We start from the raw sequence: 20,386 nt of genomic DNA, 5'->3' as shown, positions 1-20,386 counted from the left end.
CTTGGAAAGACAAAACTTTGTCTTGGTCTGCAAATTGAACATTTAGCAGACGGGATCTTTATCCATCAATCTGCCTATACAGAAAGGGTCTTAAAATGCTTTTACATGGACAAAGCGCACCCATTGAGTACACCAATGGTTGTTCGATCACTTGAAGTGAATAAGGATTTGTTCCGACCTCCAGAAGAGGACGAGGAACTCCTTGGTCCCGAAGTACCCTATCTCAGTGCAATTGGTGCACTAATGTATCTTGCTAATGCTACAAGGCCTGACATAGCATTCTCTGTTAATTTACTAGCAAGATATAGTTCTTCTCCTACACGGAGACATTGGAACGGGATTAAGCATATATTGCGATATTTAAAGGGAACTCTTGATATGGGTTTGTTTTATGCTAACAAAGATAGTGCAGACCTTGTTGGTTATGCAGATGCAGGTTATTTATCTGATCCCCATAAAGCTCGATCTCAAACCGGCTACGTATTTACATATGGAGGTACTATCATATCATGGCGCTCCACAAAGCAATCTATTGTTGCTACTTCTTCAAATCACGCTGAGATAATAGCTATTCATGAAGCAAGTAGGGAATGCGTATGGTTGAGATCAATAATTCATTTTATTCGAGAAAAATGTGGTTTGGAATGTGAGAAAAGACCCACAATTTTATACGAAGACAATGCTGCATGCATAGCCCAATTGAAGGGAGGATTTATAAAAGGAGATAGAACGAAGCACATTTCACCAAAATTATTCTACACACACGATCTTCAGAAAAATGGTGACATTGATGTGCAACAAATCCGTTCAAGTGATAATCCAGCAGATTTATTCACTAAATCTTTGCCAACTTCAACTTTTGAGAAGATGGTATACAAGATTGGAATGCGGAGACTCAAATATTTGAAACAAGGTTTTCATCAGGGGGAGTAAAATACGCGATGCACTCTTTTTCCCTTACTAAGGTTTTTTCCCATGGGGTTTTCCTTATAAGGTTTTTAATGAGGCACCTAACAATGCGTATTACTAAATATGTGTACTCTTTTTCCTTCACTAGAATTTTTTTTCCCACGTGGTTTTTCCTAGTGAGGTTTTAATGAGACACATGATCTTTTAATGAACATCCAAGGGGGAGTGTTATAAATATATTATATTATGGATGTTCATTTAGTACTCCGTTGTAAATAAGCTTCCTGAAGAAGCTTATCCATATGGGACTCCACCGTAAATATGTTTATCTATTTAGTACTATATTGGAAATAAGCTTCCTGAAGAAGCTTATCACTTCGGTACCCGGTTATGGATAAACATTACCCCCAGTATAAGTTTATCCATACCGGGTATAATAGGCTTATCTTTTCAGTACCCAGTTATGGATAAACATTACCCCCGGTAAAAGATTATCCATACCGGGTATAATAAGCTTATCCATTCAGTACTCCGTTATGGATAAATATTGCTCTCAGTAGAAGATTATCCATATCTGGTATAGCAGCAGCTTACACAGCAGCTTGTAGCAGCTTACACAGCAGCTTGTAGTAGCAGCTTACACAGCAGCTTCCTTTCTCCTATAAATAGAAGAGATTTCAGTTCATTATGTACATCAGTTTGAATTCGAATAATATATCAGTTTCTCTATATACTTGTCTTTACTTTATAGTCTTTATTTTATAACATATGCTACAATATTACAATTTCCCAACCACCATATGATGGACTATATACAAGAGGCTGTAGTTCCAGAAAAAGTGAAGGTAGCTAAGAATCAAGAAAACAAAAAAATGAACTTTTGGCTTGAAATCTTGTTTAGGAACTCAAAATGCTGAATCTAAGCCATCTAATATATCCAAAACATTACCCTTTGGATGTTTAAAATCAGTACAAGGTGAGCTACCCATGCTTCTACTTAGCGCCCACACCTGTCTCTGATTCTTAGGCAACAAAAATTCCTGGCTTTTGCTTCTTCCGGGAATCAAACATTTCCTTTTCATAACCTTATCTAGTAAGTTTCTATCTTCAAGAGAAATCTGGACCTTAGGTGTTTTGGGGTTAGGGTTCATCGTCTCTGTCTCCAGAACAAGTCCTTTGCGCGTTGGTGATCGTGTGGGGAAAGCTTTGGTACCGTTAAACCGTACCAGACTGATCAGACGGTGAAGCCACGTCACTAGTTCAAGGACATGGTAGTCCATTTTCTTTTTGTCTGCATGGTAGAGTGTTTGTAATCGAATAGGGTTAACTTGTGCCGGGTTCTTCTTGCCAGAATCGCTTCTGAAAGATGAACAACAAATGTTGTAAGAAGCAGATCAAAAACTTAAACTTGATGGATTCAATCTTTTACGCATCCGTATCTGATTATATTATATTCTGAAGATAGCTATCCAGACCAAACTGCAAATGTAAATATTAATTTCGCGCAAGGTTAGGAGATGGGTGAGGGGACCTGTTAACGAGTGAGAATTATGGACTACTAACCCGGTATTAGCCCATTCTCCAACCCATCCAAAGCCTTGATGTGCTCTGTTATCAAGTTACCAAGAGAAGACAAAAGACAAAAAGAATCAGCATATATTAGCAAAATTGGAGAGGGGAAACTTAATGCATAATTGTCACTCAGTTCAAAGAAAGCCATCGAAACACATACTTTGTAGTATCTGTAGCTACTGGGACAAGCCACTGGAGAGTTTTTTCCATCTCTGCTTTTATCTGAGGAATTGTGAGCTGCAAAAAGCACAACGAGGAGGAGCTATCTTATATTGATATAAAAATTATGCATACAATATTAACCTCTGATGAGAGCAGAAGGGAGAAAGGATAAAGGAAGAGACGATGGAGGAGATAGCAAAAGAAATGAAATTAATATGGAGGACAAACCTCTTCTTTAGGATCAACCGCCTGCAGACGTGAACGAAGGGCTGTTTTTACGGAGGGAGGCAATCCATTATATAATCCATCCCTCATGTTAGGAGGAAGAGAGGTAGGGCGTGAGGCCTGACATGATATCAATTCCCGTTGTTAAGGATAATGTTGGAGCAGTCTTAAACAGTGCATTTAGTAGTGCTCTAATTCAGCAATAAAACTTACAATGTTATCGATTTGAGTAACTAAGTTAGCATAGTGTAAAGCGAGACCAGCTGCTCCCAGTCTTTCTTGTTTTTTGGCAGGCTCCTTGCCAGCAGACGTCAATCCTGCAAGAAGCGTAAACATTTATCTACATCTACAAAGAAACAATACTACTCTGAGAAAGAAGAGACAATCGCGTACATATTAATTTTCTCAAGACTTGGTAGTTCTTAGCTTTGAGTAATTGATTTTTAAGTACTTCCGAAAATCAGTCAAACAATTTTAAGAATAGCAACCAGTCATTCAATGGACATATCCGTCAATCAAATAATTGAAATCTTACAGTGTAACTTGATTGTCCTGTTTGTTTCTCTCCCCTTTCATTATACTTTTCTCAAGCCAGTATATGACTTAAGATGTTCTCTATAACCATTATCAATGAGAAATAGTTCACTAAGATACAACGTAAAATGTAAAAGCTATCTGAGCGAAAGAATGAGAGTGGCTGGTGCAATTTAGTGTTGTGGAGCGCCAAATGCCAATGGCCATTTATCAACACCAACGAAAATAATCTATCATTACTCTCATAACTTTATTATCTGAAAATAATAGAATGCTGATAATGACAGCCATCAAATATGTACTGATCAATAAAACCACAGGTATTCTCGTACCATTATCCCCAAATGCTTCCACAATTGCTTGATGTATATAAGTAACAATGTCAACAAGCTTCTCCACAACCTGCAACAATTAAATTTGGGATCAAAAACTGCTCATCTCTAAAGATAAAAACAGCATTCTTAGAAGACAAAAGACAATTGTCATTTCGATCGTTAAATCACAGGTAACGCTTGTCGCCTGCATGAGCTTAACCAATATCCACAGTAAATTTGAAAAATACCTCTTTTATAATGAGTCTTAATATTTTGATTTTTTCAAAAGTGAATAAAATCTAGATAAGTTAAAAATGCATTCTTTAGAAATGATATTAAGACGATTTTTGGTCAAAGTACCTCCTCCAAACTCTTAGTCCAAAGAGATTTCTTCTTCAAGCTCCTCGCAATTTTTCTTTGATGTTTTAACTCACACTGTAACATCATGAGGCCTTCTCCTGCAAGTGAAGGAAAATTAGTCAATTTGTATGTTAATCCATCAAATTTTCAATGAAGATGAGCAAATAAGAAGCCAGGAAATCTACAGAACAACCAAATATCAAAACGTAATTTTCCTTTCTTATAAGGAAGCAAAAGATCTTATTGATGTATAAAAGCACTGTTGATGGGGCTTGAGTTAGTACAATGCAGTTAGATACAAGAGTCAATTTCTTTAAATACTGTGCGAGGAACAGAGTTAGTCTATAAGAGAGCTGAATAAACAGTTAAAATTTTAGTTTTTATTTTATCTTTTGATTAAATACTTGGTCAAATGCAAACCAGTAAACTGCAAAAGATGATTATATTGATGCAATTTTTGGAAGAATCCCCAGGACAATAGATTGCAACAAATGAGAATTCAGAGAGAACTAAAAAAAGTAAAACTGTCATGCCTTTTCGAGGTAGATTTAAAGAATCTAATTCCTCAAGTTTCCTGCGATAATCCTGCTCAAATCTATCCAGTGCCTGCTGCTCATGATACAATTCCTGTAAAGACATTAGTGGTCAGAGTCTCATCACTGACTTTGGAATATGCAACATAGATGTGAACCATATCTTTTTAGCGAAAAGATCAACTAAGAATAAAAAAACCGGATGTAGAAAAAAAAAATCAAAATTCATAGCATTCTTAATATAATTTTGTCTTTTACAAAATACACACTATAACCATCATTCATCAGAAAAACATCCTTGCTAGTAAATGCAAATATTGGCAAATCTCATGCTTTAGGCCAAGTACAATATCAAGGAACCCTTTTTCAACAAAAAAAAAATAGTACAATATCAAGGAACTATAACACCGTCAGAAAGCAAATATACAAGCTTCAATATTGTCCCAAGATTGTTGTTCAAGATGATTTCAATACTCAGATTATACAACATTAGTGGTATAAGACACTTCTGCACTTATGAAGGGGTTGAATATCAGGTTACATGGGCATCAGAGAACAAACACACAAACATAAATAAGCATATATATATTGTACTAAATAGGTTATTCAACTAAGCAACATAGCTGGTAATCTGGCACCACTGCCAATTGAAAAGCTACCCATGAGAACTCCTGACTCTGTTTCAGTTTTTGTGAACCTTTTCGGAGTACGAGGATCAAACTGACTAATTTTTGGTATGTATTTAGACATAGAAAATCTTGTTTGACTCTCCAACAGTAGCAGGTTCACATAAATTGAAATGGAGGGAGTATGTATTCAGATTATTACAGCTCATGTAATTAAGAAGGATATAAAAGAAGTATAAAGAACAAAAGGTAGAGATCACTCATACTGCAGAACACATGTAACATGTTCAGAAACGGAAACTTGGAGAAAGGCACAAGGCATTTTCAAAACGAGGTATGAACTTACAGAAGTATGCTGAGCCAGAATGGTCAATTCCTGCATCATCAATTCGGCCTCTGCTCTTAGTTGTTTATGAGCACCAGAGTCCAAGTCCAATCTGAGAAGTGGTTATAGCTTCTGATAAACATCTTTAATGAAATCAAAATGGTTTGACTCATCTACAACAAAATCGTGCTAACTTACCTGGAAAAATATCGACCTAACTTGTGCCATTGTTGGTCTTTACACATATCTCCAAACCTAATGACTTCGCGCGAGAAAACGTCAAATTCCTCCCTACATAAAACATATAAATTTATTCTCACCTATGCTTATACTGCTTACAGCATTACACCCACAACTTTTCAATTCTGAAAAACACCTCCAAAATGAAGTTAGACTTAAAGAATAATGTCCCACCAATAGACCTTAATTATACATAGTTCCGTTGTTGTATTTTGAGGCATCTTGAACTTTCAAAACTTAGGTAAAAATAATGTTAGGAATATATCCTCCATTATGTTACTGTTATCGGTTAGAGAAATATCAGTACAAAGTATCTTAGTAATTAGGTAATGTCGGAGGGATTTATCAACGATAGCATGAAAATATCATACATGCCTCTGTATCTCAAGTTTCACTTCACTTTAATTTTAGTATGTGTGGGGTAGCGAGTGAATGTTCAAAATGCTAACCTTTTGTCAGCAGCAGCAATAGCAAGCAGCTCGGTCATATTAGTAGAGACCAACTGTTGCACTCCCTTTGAAGGTAGAATTTCCTTCTTTAAATACTGAACATTTTCTTTGGAAAGAGATTGCAATAAATTTGCACCTTTGGTGATGGTATTCGCTACCTCGAATGCTAGAATAGATACTTTATTCCCACTTGACGCCGTTCCTGTCATAAACCCTCCGGAATTCAAGTTTGTCATGCTGCTCCCAAGTGTATCTAATACTTCTACTGCTTTCTCTAGACCGACTATACTTGCCTTTCCAAGAAAAGAGCTAGCCGCCTATCACAAGAAATAATCATGGCTTGTTACCTCATAGCAATGCAGTATAAATATTCTAGATTTACTTAAAATGTAAATAAATAAAAGGAAACTGAAAGTTGCTCAAACATAGCGATGACTTTTTCACTTAAGTCATCTTAATTACTTCACTTCAATTTTTGTTGGTTCGACAAGTTTATCAAATTCTTAACCATTTATCTACTCATTACATGTTTCAGACAGGTTTAGCCTCATCTTAATTGTTCTCAAGTGCACCTCACATTTAAACCAGCAAATCTAGAACAATTCAATATCAAACTTCAAAAAAAAATCAATATCAAGCTTAGGCAAACATGGCATAACTAAGTTGTCTTATGCACAATTTTGGCACAATCTGATCCAGAATGTGCTGCTGTGCAATTATCTCCAATGCCATGGAACCATCTCAAAATCTAGCAGAAGAGGCGATAATTGCCCAATAAATCATGTGGAAATACTCAAGCTTCCAAATTGCTGGTTTTGTAGTGATTGCAGCAGAATGTTTCGACGAGCAAAGAACACCCATCTCATCACAATGCTTTGAAACTAAAGAATACACAAGTCGGTTTTACCACATAAACTCGAAGTTAGTAAGTGTATAATCTATGTATGAATATCTACTCGATGCCCTTGTCCTTGAACATATTGAGGGAATTGGTTAGAGGACGTCGAACCGATTTCACTAGCCTAAGGCAAGCCAGCTCTAGAGCAAGAACGTCAAAGACAAGTCACATTCTATATTTTCAGCAGGACTCGCGTCTTGGTCCTCATACTGCCAAATAGAAACATCAACTCCAACATCACCTTATTTCTACACATGTTCTAATTCATCTAATCAATTCTTTCATTTCATCCTAATTCCACCAGCTTCTGGAAAACCTTTTCATGTCGAAATTACAAAACACAGAAGTTCCGTTTCAAATTAATCTAACTAAGACTTCCTTACAATTTTTTCCCCTTTTTTGAACAAGTTCCTTCCCTCAATTTTCATTTGATCACTTGAATCAAAAGTACTGCCGTGAATAACACATATAATAAACGACGAGATCGGCTTTGCTACATGAACCCTAAGCAAGCATCCAAATACACAGACAAAGACAAAATTTCCAGAAAAATGAGTACCTTGTTCCCTCCAGTTCTAGCAGGTGTAGATGGCTTAAAGTCCCTGAAATTAGACAAGTACAATTCACCAGAATCATAGAGATTAGGCGTCCCACGGAAATTACTCACATCAGGATATGAAAAGGATTCATCTTTATTCTCCTTTCCAAAACTCCTGACTGGTTTTAGCTTTTTTGAAGAACCTGAGGTGCTCTCAATCTCATGGTGAATTTCAGCTCTATTCTTTGCCGTCCCACCTGCACAAACACCTCCCATTTTTTGCTCCCAAAATTTCAAATGGGAATTAAAGATTCAAACTTTCAACCTACCACAAGCAAACAAATAAAAAATATAATCAGAACAAATACAATAAAGACTGAAATCCATCCATCAAAGATTCAATTTTTATGCTAAAACTATACAAGAATAACATAAAGATAACTGAAAAGTGAAAACTAACAACCAAACTAAAATTCATTCAATTTTCACTAATTTCAACGCTAAAAAACAAAAACAAAAAAAATAAAAAAGGGTAATCAGTTTTCATTTCCTAAGAGTTGCAGCCAAAAAAAAAACATACCAAATAACGATCAGCTGAATTATGAACAAGAAAACTAAATTCAGAAGGGGAAAAAGAGCAGAATATGTAAAGGGGGTGAAGTGGGGTTTTGGATTTTCAAGATTCATAAATGAAAAAGCAAGAAAAAGATTAATAAAAAGGTATAATACCGCGTAATTCTTGAGCAAAATTAATGAAAATGAATATAGAAGAGTAGTACAAAGTGCCCAATTTTGAAGCAAAAGAAGATACAGAGGACACGGACAAATTAACAGCTGAATTACTTGACCAAAGAATAAGAGATTTGCTGTTCTTTGCTTACTTTTTTGCTTCTACTTTTTTTGTTTGTAGTATGTATATGTTTATGGTTTAGAATTTGAGGTTTTGGTTTTGACTCTGGACTCTGGAGAAAAAAAAAATAAAGTCGAAAAAATCAAAGTTGGGCATAAAAGTCTTCTCTCTGAAATGTTTAGTACGTAGGAGTAAGAACAAAGGAGAGAATTGCCCCGCCGTCCTTTTCACCGTCGGTCTACGGGAAGATGTTCTTTTTACTATTTTACCCTTTTCATGTTCTTTATTTTTTATGTAACATTATTTAATGAGACATCAAATATGAAATTTAACAAGTACCAAAAATGCTTTTTCTATTGATTAAAGTACCATTTGGTTGATATTTGATTAAAGTTAAAGAAATGTATTTGAAGTTGAAATTGAAAAAAGTATTTAAATCATTGGCATTAGAATTACAATTAACAAAAGAATTTTCAAGTTCAGCCAAGCTATTAAGAACATTAGTAGATACAAGCATATAACTAGTTGAGCCGAATTTGTCTTCAGACATTGCGTTGTTGCTTGCCTGCATGGATCCTTTAGTAGCCAAAAAGTGAGCAACCTTGTTTCCTCTCCTAAAGTTATATCAGATCGGTGAATTTCCCAATTTCTTCAGTAGTGTCCTGCACTTAATAATCAAATTACTATAAAGTGAACAACCGTTAAGTTCAAGTAGGCGAATGACATCTGTAGCGTCGGTTTCAATCTCCAAAACTATGAAAATTCTTTTCACAAGCTAATTGTAATCCATTTGTAAAGGCCAGCAACTCCATATACGCAGGAGTGTAGGCATAAGCTAAATTGTAAAAGATTTTTTTTAAACATATATACCCTATGGTGTCTCAATAAATTATGTCAGTAAGATGTAATCAGAAAGAAAAGTTAATGAATAGTTTTCAAATTAAGAAATACCCTATCATTACTTTTTTTTTAAAAAAATTAAAAATGAGAGTCACGTGAAATGAATAAACGTTGTCAAGAAAAGAAGAATGGTAGTTATAGTTAGAAATTCAAATTTGCATATAATGTCTCAAACTAGTGAGTTAATGCTTAATTCTTAATTGAGCATACTTCAATATTAAATATTCTGGATCATTTTCGGATCATTATTTTGGATCATTATTTGTGATATGAGTCATGAGAATATGACTTGCTACTATGAATACGTCATGTACAAGTTTTCTAAGTCAATTAAACAAGGTTTTGTATGTTTTGACAAAGTATACTAATATTGACAAAGTATACTTCAATATTAAACAAGGTTTTCTAACTTTAATGATCAAATTAAAGTAAATATGATCAATGTCATTATTAATTAATATTTTTATTATAATTTTTTTTATTAATCATTAACTTTTATGGAAATTAAATACTATAGAGCATGAAGAAAATTTATCTACAAATTCATAAATGACAGCAGTATTCGTTTTTTTTTTTGGTGACAGCTAAACTCTTTAATTATTTTCTTTTCATTTCAAAATTTTGACCATCTAGAAGTTAAATTAAAACATAATATAAGATGCTTTTATAAAATTAGCACATTTGTATTTACAATTCTATACATATGACTTTTAGCTTATTTAATGCGTAATATTTACTTCAATGTGTATATTATTTTTTCGATCTACTGTAATTGAATTTTTATTTTCACGTGCGTTTAGAACAATAACTTTTAATACTTTATGCACGCGGACCCTCTATTTTTTAGATGAAGATAAACTCTCTCATTTCTACAATTTTTTAAAAATAAATATTTCTGCGAAATGTATAAAAATTAAATACGAAGAACAATTTGTCAATTAAATAGAATTTTGCTACTGCTCCATAATGACTAATGATATATGACAAAAAACCCAAAATCTATAAAAATATGGTATGCTGAATCCACTAGATAAGAAGTGTCCAAAATTTCCATTTGACTTTTTCTCTTAATTTATCACTATTAATATCTTATTAGTAATTGTTATTAGTACATTATTAACTTCTTTAACAAAGGCACAAAGCAAAAGACAAGCGTAACCAATACAAAGGGGGAGGTCATAATGGTCACTTTGACCGAAATAAAAGTAATTACATTAGTCATACTTTGCAAAAAGGCCCCACAAAAACTGGACCCCACATCTAAGATTATTGTATTTGTATCTTTGAATTGAAATGGTCATAACAAATTACAAGTACAAATTAGTTGTAGTACTAATTTTCAAAGAAATTTAAGAAAATATCGGTAAAATTTGTGGTGGGATGAATAAGATTTTTCCATCTTTAATTAGAGATCTTAAATTCGAGCTTTGAGAATAAAAAAATTATGGCAAAGAATATTTTATTTTAATAATTTATAAACAACGAGAATCCGAATTAGATGATGTTCTAATATATATTGAATATCGCGTGAAAATAAAAAAAAATTAAGAAAATAAATGTAGTATGCTTAAGGAGAATGTTGGAGAATTAGAAAAGACATAGTCAACTGATTTGTTTAAAATCAACGCATTTAAGTCGATTAAATTGCCACGTGGGAGGTCACCGTTGGCTTGATCTAATCTTGTGGGAAAATTTTCAACAATTATAGTCTATTTGCAACTTCCAAAAGGCATCTCCCCCATTCACACCGCTGAAAAATAATTGATTGAGACTACCACAAATCTTTATTTTTTAAACAGAAAAGGGTCAAAATTGCTCTTAACCTAGTTGCATAGTTTTAAAATATCTTTTGCCCGCCTATTTTGTAAAAACTGTCCCTAACATTAACTTTCTAGTTCACTCTTACCCTGAAAATCTAACGGTAATATTTTGATTAAGAAAAAGTTTTACTACTTATTATGTGTCAACTTTCTAACCTATTTGCTTAGGTTTAAAAATATCCTTCGTCCGTCTGTTTTGTAAAAACTGCCCATAACATCAACTTTCTAGTCCACTCTTACCCTTAAAAACTAATGGTCCTATTTTGATTAAGAAAAAGTTTTACTACTTATTATGTGTTAATTTTCTATTGGCTTAAATTAAAACCTCGCCCCATACTCACTTATTAGTCTATTCCATGATCCAAAATATCCATACCCGACCCATGACATATTTTTTTTAAATGCCCTAACTTCTCCTCCTCCCTACATGCCCTCTTACCCACATTTTCTATATAAATCCTCTTCCATGGCCAAAGTACAATAACTTACCATTACCGACAGAGGACCACCATCGGCTTCAACTTTCAGATTTTCACCCCTCAATATGCACGTACCCCCTCCCTCTCCACCACTCATATTTTTCGGCCTTAATTTAATTTTAGTTAATATTTTTTTGTTAATTCAATTTTCTGAGTGAAATATGATATTCTTTGAAATTAAATTAATAGTTCATTTTAAGATTTTAACATTTTATGGTTTAATAATTTATCTTTCTGGCAAATTATATTTGTTGTGCCACCATATAGTTTTTTGGAGTTAATTAAAATTATGTGAGCAAATTAGCTTTACAGTTCGTCAGCGATGATTTGGTTGGTAAACTGTCGGCCTATGATTAAGTTGGGGAAGATGAATAGGGAAAAGGATGGGGTACCAAATAATAAATTAATAAAAAGAAAAATATGAAATTTTGACAAATGAAACCTAAATGACAATTGGATCGTGCGTTGGGCATGAAATCGGGTGTTTGAGGGGTTGGAACGACTAAGATGGATCGTGAGTGGGTCATTTACGGATCAAATATGGCTTAGAGTGGAATTTTTAATTTTGACCAATAAGCAATTGCCACATCATATATAATAATATTTTTTTATTTTAACAAAGGTCCGTCAGGAATAAGGGCATGAATGTGCCAGATTTTTAACGAAGAGGGCAGTTTTTATAAAATAGGTGGACGAATTATAATTTTAAACCTAATCAAATAGGTTAGGGGCAGTTTTGGTCCTTTCCATTTTTTTAATGTAAAGATAAGAAATTTGCATGCTCCGAATGGGTATTGTATATTTTTGGTGTGTACATTATATCCTTCTGAATCAACTCATTTGATAGGTGACTCAATTTTGTGACTTGTTCGTTGATATTTTCTTTTTGAAAATTCAGTTAACATTGATTATTTCTTAGCATGCATTTATAAATTTAGATGAATTAATTTATGAAGTAAACCTTTCGGCTGTAACACTACCTAACTACACTATCTAAACTAGAAAATAAAATAGTGTATAAGTCAAAGAAATTTATTGTTAGAATAAAAAAGAGATCATGCCCTACACTTGCCACAAAAGAGGAGTCTTGTAAAATAGTCTTGAGTTGAAAAGTACCAAAGCACATAGCCACATTTCTAGGAGTGCAATAGTGTTATTAATTCAAACAATAGCCACATTTCTAAGAATGTCGTACTCAAAACTCAACTTCATTCATAAAAACAAATACTAGCAGGGCCTCAGACACAATTTTCATTAAGGGAATTAAAAAATACAAAAAATAAGCACGCAAAGAAATTAAGAAGATTCAACATTTAATATATATATATATATGTGTGTGTGTGTGTGTGTGTGTGTGTGTGTGCGCGTGTGTGTGTGTATATGTATAAACTTAACTTTACATACACAATATAATTTTCCATTCGAACTTGTTTTTGCCCCTAGCTCTGCCCCTCAATACTAGGTATGACTTTTGAGAAGCCTGTCTGCATTCTAAAAAGTAACGCCCTGGAGACAATATTGGTGTGTACTTGCAAAATGATGAAATATTGATCAATGAATATAGACAATTAAGAAATGAAGATTGATAAAAAACAAAGCAAAGTAAAACTTGAGACGATGAATTTGACCATAATGCTTAATACTTTCTTAAACAAATAAAACAAATGACTTTTTTTACTAAGACATCAGCACAAATTATACATTTGACGCTCTTAAGATGAGGTTGATTTTAATGCAATAGGAATATAGTATGTCCAAATTTAAGAGTACTCATCGTCTGCCAAACGAAGCAACGAACTCGAACTGAAATGTAGCAAATTAATTATAATTGAGTTAAGCAGTATTTGCAAACAGTAGCATAAGTGCAGGGCTAATTATGAGTTGTGATTTGTGAGTTTGGGTTTGTAGAAATGACTTTAATTTGTGTCCTATGTTTACTTTACACTATTAATGAACTTAGTGAAATGTTCAAAATCACATAAAATTACACCTCTCATAAAACGAGTATTAATATAAAAATTTACTCCTATTATTCAAGTAACTATATATTTCAAATGATTTTACATTTTTCTAAGTAAACTAGAATTGGAACAAATGAATTCATTTAATTTGGGATTTTTTCTCCGAGTTCAATTTGGAGAAAATGACACCAGATGACAACACATAAGAGGAATTGGTAAATTTATAGCTTTATATTAGGTTTGACAAAGGCAGCCCCAAACAATTGACATTACATAGCCAAATCTTAAAAAAAAAAATATTTTCTTATTTATTTTCTCTCACCTGTTTGCTTCCCCCTCCTTCCCTCTTGTTCGCCCCCGTTTCTTGGGTGACTTTTTTTACATAAATAATATAACGATAAATTAGTTTGTTGCCCCTCCTCCCCCCCCCCCCCAAAAAAAATACATGCCCCTCTATTCTTTTGGATTTTATTTTATTTTATGAAATTCTCATCTTGTACATCAATGTATTATTTTACTTAAAAACAAAGGTCCATTATCATGATGGGGGTTAGGCACACCCCAACATGTATATAGCCAAAAATAATAATTACGTGGAAGAGAACATATACCTTTGCCTCCCATACAAAGTGTATATTGTACTCGAGCAATCTAATGAATAGTTTAACAATATGAGATAATCTCACATTAAGAACCACAACATTGTTGATAGTGCACCTACCATCTATCAAATACACAACACACAAGTTCATCAACAGACTTCTAATCATAACAAGTTCAATGATGTCATAATCAACCGTGAGCTGATTTTTCTTTCGCTTGATCCTTAGGTAGGGTAGGCCATCTTGTTCTAACTTCAAAGAAGCTCTAACTTGTCTAGGAAGAGAAACAGTCTCATTGAAGATATGAAATGTCCTTGTATTTTTTTCAAAACTAGCTAATTGATCTGCCACCACATTGATTTCTCTATATGTATGTGCAATACAGAAGGTTCATGTGTCGACATATTCTCTAATCTGCTCAAGCATATGTTTAATCTGCCAAGAAGGTCTCGTCTTTTTGTTAATCATAGTCACTAACAACAAAGAGTCTGATTCCACCAACACATTAGAGAATCCGTATTGCATGCATATGTTAATTCCCTGCAATATAGCTTTTGCCTCTGCTACATTATTACTATACCGTCCATAATAATCTGAAAATGCCAGGCTCAACTCCTTCATGGTTTCTGATAATTCCACCCCCTCCAGCTAAGCCAAGATTACCTTTACTACAATCATCTAAATTCAGTTTAAACCATTCCAGTCGAGGTCTTTCCCATCTGATCACTTGAGAATGAAATATTTGTTGAACATTCTCTATAACTTTACATTTGTCAAACCAAAGTTGAGGGAATTGAATTGACAGGAATTGACTATTCAAGATCAAGGTCATTGTATTGGTGACTTGCTTTATGACATACCAACCTAACATATGCTTTTTCCCAAATCTTGCATCACATATAATCTTCCAGATATTCCAACAAATTACAGAAGGTAGACGATGTAGCAACACAACATGTACTTTGTTTCTAGCTTTCGTCAACCACCAAGTCATAAGAACTTATCTAAGCTGACCTTGGCTAACTTTGATACCACAAGCTTTGGAAAAGTACCTCCAAACTTGAGAATCTATCTGGCTCGAGGTGAGTAGGTGATTGGCAGTTTCATTTTCATGATAAGTACAACAACTGCACTTGGGAGTGATCATGAACCCAAACCTCTCCATAGCATCGTCGGTTGGAATTTTTCATTCCACAACTCTCAGCATGAAAAAAGAAATCTTAAAAGGAAGTCTTCTGTGCCAAATCATCTTACAAGTCAGTGATCTCATTCTTTTTGGTCTCACACATTGCCATGCTGATTTACATGAGAACAACCCCGTATCTTCTGGTAACTAATAAGGGCAATCCAATTTTCTTTCTGAATGTGTATATTTTTGGCGTGTATATCCTCCCGAATCAACTTATTTGGTATGTGACTCAATTTTGTGACTTGTTCGTTGATATTTTATTTTTGAAAATTTAGTTAACACTGATTATCTCTTAGAGTGCATTTATAATTTTGTATGAATTAATTTATGAAGTAAACCTTTCGGTCGTAACACTACCTAAATACACTATCTAAACAAGAAAAAATAAAATAGTTTATAAGTCAAAAAAATTTATTGTTAGAATAAGAAAGAGATCATACGCTACTGTCACGACCCTAAACCATCCCAGTCGTGGTGGTGCCTATCGAAGTACTAGGTTAGCCGATTCGACATTTATAATATAAACAGGTCTTTTTCTTAATCATTTGCTAATCAGATATTATCACAAATCTTTCGTCTAAACATTTCAAAACACGCGGAAACAAATATGCAAAATATCAACCACTGCCCAATCTCGGTGTCACTAGTCATGAGCCACTAAAATACAATCTGATATTGTCTACTCAATACAAGATGAGTCTGATAAAAACAAATACTAATAGATAGGAAGGAGAAAGGCAAGTTTGCGGACGCCGTGCAACTACCTTGCTTACTCCGAAATGCTCTGAAGGTAAGGAACAACTCTCACTCGAATGCCCTGGCACCTGGATCTGCACACAAGGTGCAGGGAGTAACATTAGTGCGCCAACTCAGTAAGTAACAATTATAAATAAAGGCTGAGTGTAGTGACGAGCATTTGAAATCATATATGTCTCATAACATAAAATCTCGGTGGAAATAACAAAGTCAATTCAGTAATTAAATTCCGAACATCTCGTAAAAACTCCAGTTTCGATGAAAGTTGTTTAAAACATTTGTTCAACATTTTCAATAGAGGCTCAGAATAAAAGGAGAGTGAAAATAGTAATTTCATAAAATAAACCCTTCGGGAAAAATATCACTCATATATATAGCCCCTCGGGCAAGCCTCTCAGTTACACATGACTCAACTCTCATCAATTAGCACTCGCACTCATCACTCACATTCAATAGGTACCTCATAATAACCACTGTAGCGTATAGCCCGATCCAAAAATATATAGTCGACTGCGCTCACAGGGGGTGTGCAGACTCCGGAGGGGCTCCTACAGCCCAAGCGCTATATCGTTGCGGCGTGCAGCCCAATCCTACATATCGTTGTGGCGTGCAGCCAGATCCATATATATATATATCCATATATATATATATATCGCTGCGGTGTGCAGCCCGATTCATAAATATATATTCCTCACCATCAGGCGTTCGACCTCTCTTAGTCATCAACCTCACAGCCACTCGGGCATTTCAGTGAAAAATCAGGGAACTCAGCCCAAATAGCTTTCATATATTTAAAAGTAGAGTAATGAAACTGAATCAAATAATAAACAGGTAAAAATCATGACTAAAGATATGCTTTTGAATCAAAACAGTGTGAGGATAATAGTAAATTGCCCCGAAGGGTCCAAATAGTATGGCACAAAGCCCCAAACATGGCATTTAGCCCAAGTTAACAGAATCATTTCTAAAACACATATATATCATATACAGTTTATCAAAAATATGCAACTCTACAGTTGCCACGGGACGAACCAAGTCACAATCCCTACTGGTGCACGCCCACACGCCTGCCACTTAGTATGTGCATCACCTTATTTATCAAAACAACACAAAATTTTGAGGTTTCATACTCCCAAATCAAGATTTACAATCGTTACTTACCTCAAACTGGGCGAAAATCTACTCTGTGATGCCTTTGCCTCTTAATCCAGTCTCCAAATACTCTGAATCTAACCAAAATCAGTATATTATCATCAATACACAAAAAGAATGGAACCCACACGAAAATTATCAAATTAGACCCAAAATCCCGAATTTGCTCAAACCCGGCCCCCCGGGACCACGTCTCGAAATCCAACAAAAATTGCAAAACTAGAAACCCATTTCACTCCCGGGTCTATACATACCAAAATCATCAAATCGGACCCCAAATGGTCCCTCAAATCCCAATTTAAACTCTCAAATTTCAAGCCTAATCTCCCAATTTCTTCTCTAATTTTTCCACTAATATCATGATTAAACAATGGAATAATCGCCATAAACACAAGATACAAGGTCCAAGTAGTTTACCTCACTAACACTTAATTCCATCTTGGAATCACAGCCCCCAAGCTCCAACTCGTCCAAAAATGGTGAAGAAATGACAGAAATTCGCTAAGGTGGCCTTTTATACTTTCTGCCCAGCGACTTCCGCATCTGCGGTCTCCAAGTCGCTTCTGCGACACCGCACCTGCGGAAATTCCATCGCAGGTACAGTTTCCACTTAAATTCCAAAACTCGCTTTTGCGGTCAACATCTCGCACCTGCAGTTTTTCTCAGCTTCCCAATTCTCCGCATATGCGGTCCAAATCCCGTTTCTGCGAGTCTCACACCTGCGGTCCCCAATCCGCAGGAGCGGAAATGACAGAAGCAGCAAAGTTCCGCTGCTCAAACCAACTTCCAATCTTTCCTAAAACTATCTGAAATCATCCCGAGGCCCCAGAGACGTCAACCAAGAATACGAACAAGTCATATACCACTATTCAAACCTTCAGAACACTCCAAACAACACCAAAATACCAAATCCACCTCAGATTCAAGCCTAAGAACTTAGAAACTTTCAAATTCCACAAACAACGCCGAAACCTATCAAACTCCTTCGAATGACCTGAAATTTTGTACACACGTCAAAAATGACACAACGTACCTACTCCAATTTCTGAAATTCCATTCCATCCCTGATATTAAGATTTCCACTACCAACTAGAAAATGTCAAATTTCCAATTTCGCCAATTCAAGCCTAAATCTACCACAGACCTCCAAATTACATTCTGAACATGCTTCTAAGTCCAAAATCACCTAATGAAGCTATCTGAACCATCAGAATTAACATCCAAGACCTTCTACTCATAAGTCAACATCCTATTGACTTTTCCAACTTAAGCTTATAAATAAGAGACTAAGTGCCTCATTCCACTCCACGACCACTCTGAACCTGAACCAACCAACACGTTATGATGAAATACAACTGAATAACACATAAAGAATCAAAAATAGGGGAAACGGGACTGTAACTCATGAAACGACCAGCCGGGACGTTACATCCTCCCCATCTTATACAAACATTCGTCTTCGAACGAGTCAAGAAACATACCTGAAACCTCAATTAGGTGAGAATATCTGCTCCGCATCTCCCAGGTGGCCTACTCCACAGGCCGACCTCTCTACTGCACTTTCACTGAATCTATTTCCTCTGATCTCAACTTTTGGACCTGCCGCTCCAAAATAGCCACTAGCTCCACAACATAAGTCAAAACATCGTCTAACTGAACCGTGCTGAAATCCAAAACATGATACGGATAGCCAATATTCTTCCAGATCATAGAAACATGAAATACTGGATGCACTCTCGACAAGCTAGGTGGTAAAGCAAGCTCATAAGCCACTTCCCCAATCCTCCGAAGCACCTCAAAAGGCCCAATAAACCGAGGACTTAATTTACCCTTCTTCCCAAATCTCATAACACCCTTTATGGGTGAAAACTTCAGTAGAACCTTCTCCCCAACCGTGTAAGACACATCACAAACCTTCCTGTCAACATAACTCTTTTGTCTTGACTGCGCTGTACGAAGCCGCTCCTGAATAACTTTCACCTTGTCCAAAGCATCTTGAACCAAGTGTATACCCAAAAGCCTGGCCTCGCCCGGCTCAAGCCATCCTACTAGAGATCTACACAATCTCTCATATAAAGCCTCATATGGAGCCATCTGAATACTTGATTGATAACTGTTGTTATATGCAAACTCTGCGAGCGGTAGAAACTGTCCCATGAACCCCCAAAATCTATGACACAAGTGCGCAACATGTCCTCCAATATATGAATAGTGCGCTTGGACTACCGTCCGTCTAAGGGTGAAAAGTTGTGCTCAACTCAACCTGAGTACCCAACTCTTGCTGTATGGCTCTCTAAAACTGCAAAGTGAACGGAGTACCTCTATCTGAAATGATAGAAACCGGGACACCATGCAGACGAACAATCTCTCAGATATAAATCTCAGCTAATCGCTCTAAAGAATAGGTAGTACACACAAGAATGAAGTGTGCGGACTTGGTCACAACCGATCCACAATCACCCAAATAGCATCGAACTTCCTCAAAGTCTGTGGGAGTCCAACTACGAAATCCATGGGTCTACTCAATACAAGATGAGTCTGATAAAAATAAATACTAATATATAGGAATGAGAAAGGAAAGGCTATGAATGCCGTGCAACTACCTTGCTAACTCCGGAATGCTCTGAAGGTAAGGAACAACTCTCACTCGGATGCCCTGACACCTAGATCTGCACCCAAGGTGCAGGGAGTAACGTGAGTACGCCAACTTAGTATGTAACAATTATAAATAAAGGCCGAGTGCAGCGACGATCATTTGAAATCATATACATCTCATAACATAAAAATCTCGGTGGAAATAACAAAGTCAATTCAATAATTAAATTCTGAACATCTCGTAAAAACTTCAGTTTCGATGAAAGTTGTTTAAAATATTTGTTCAACATTTTCAATAGAGGTTCAGAATAAAAGGAGAGTAAAAACAATATTTTCATAAAATAAGCCCCTCGGGCAAAATACCACTCATATATATAGCCCCTCGGGCAAGCCTCTT

The 20,386-nt window shown here is 35.4% G+C and overlaps 1 protein-coding gene across 5 annotated transcripts; it reads right to left on the bottom strand.

The window, feature by feature from the left end:
* Positions 1 to 1,533: 1,533 nt before the first annotated feature.
* Positions 1,534 to 8,702, bottom strand: LOC104220670 (protein PSK SIMULATOR 2-like). Of its 5 annotated transcripts, none has more exons than XM_009771574.2 (13): positions 8,415 to 8,702; positions 7,707 to 8,010; positions 6,250 to 6,566; positions 5,759 to 5,851; positions 5,582 to 5,672; positions 4,610 to 4,703; positions 4,077 to 4,174; positions 3,735 to 3,804; positions 3,082 to 3,185; positions 2,872 to 2,988; positions 2,642 to 2,718; positions 2,441 to 2,517; positions 1,534 to 2,268 (listed from the first exon to the last, which is right to left on the bottom strand). In XM_009771574.2, exons 2-13 carry the CDS (start codon positions 7,959 to 7,961, stop codon positions 2,165 to 2,167), a joined length of 1,497 nt encoding a protein of 498 aa, XP_009769876.1. In that variant the 5' UTR covers positions 7,962 to 8,010; positions 8,415 to 8,702; the 3' UTR covers positions 1,534 to 2,164. The 5 variants fall into 5 exon arrangements, with proteins under 5 accessions (XP_009769876.1, XP_009769872.1, XP_070028493.1 ...); XM_009771570.2 differs by having other exon boundaries at positions 2,473 to 2,517; positions 8,415 to 8,701; XM_070172392.1 differs by having other exon boundaries at positions 2,473 to 2,517; positions 8,529 to 8,701.
* Between the last annotated feature and the right edge of the window lie 11,684 nt (positions 8,703 to 20,386).

This window comes from Nicotiana sylvestris, chromosome 4 (genome assembly GCF_000393655.2).
Source record: "Nicotiana sylvestris chromosome 4, ASM39365v2, whole genome shotgun sequence".
NCBI lineage: Eukaryota > Viridiplantae > Streptophyta > Magnoliopsida > Solanales > Solanaceae > Nicotiana > Nicotiana sylvestris.
The sequence above is the reverse complement of the archived record's forward strand: the minus strand, read 5'-3'. Positions and strand labels throughout refer to the sequence as shown.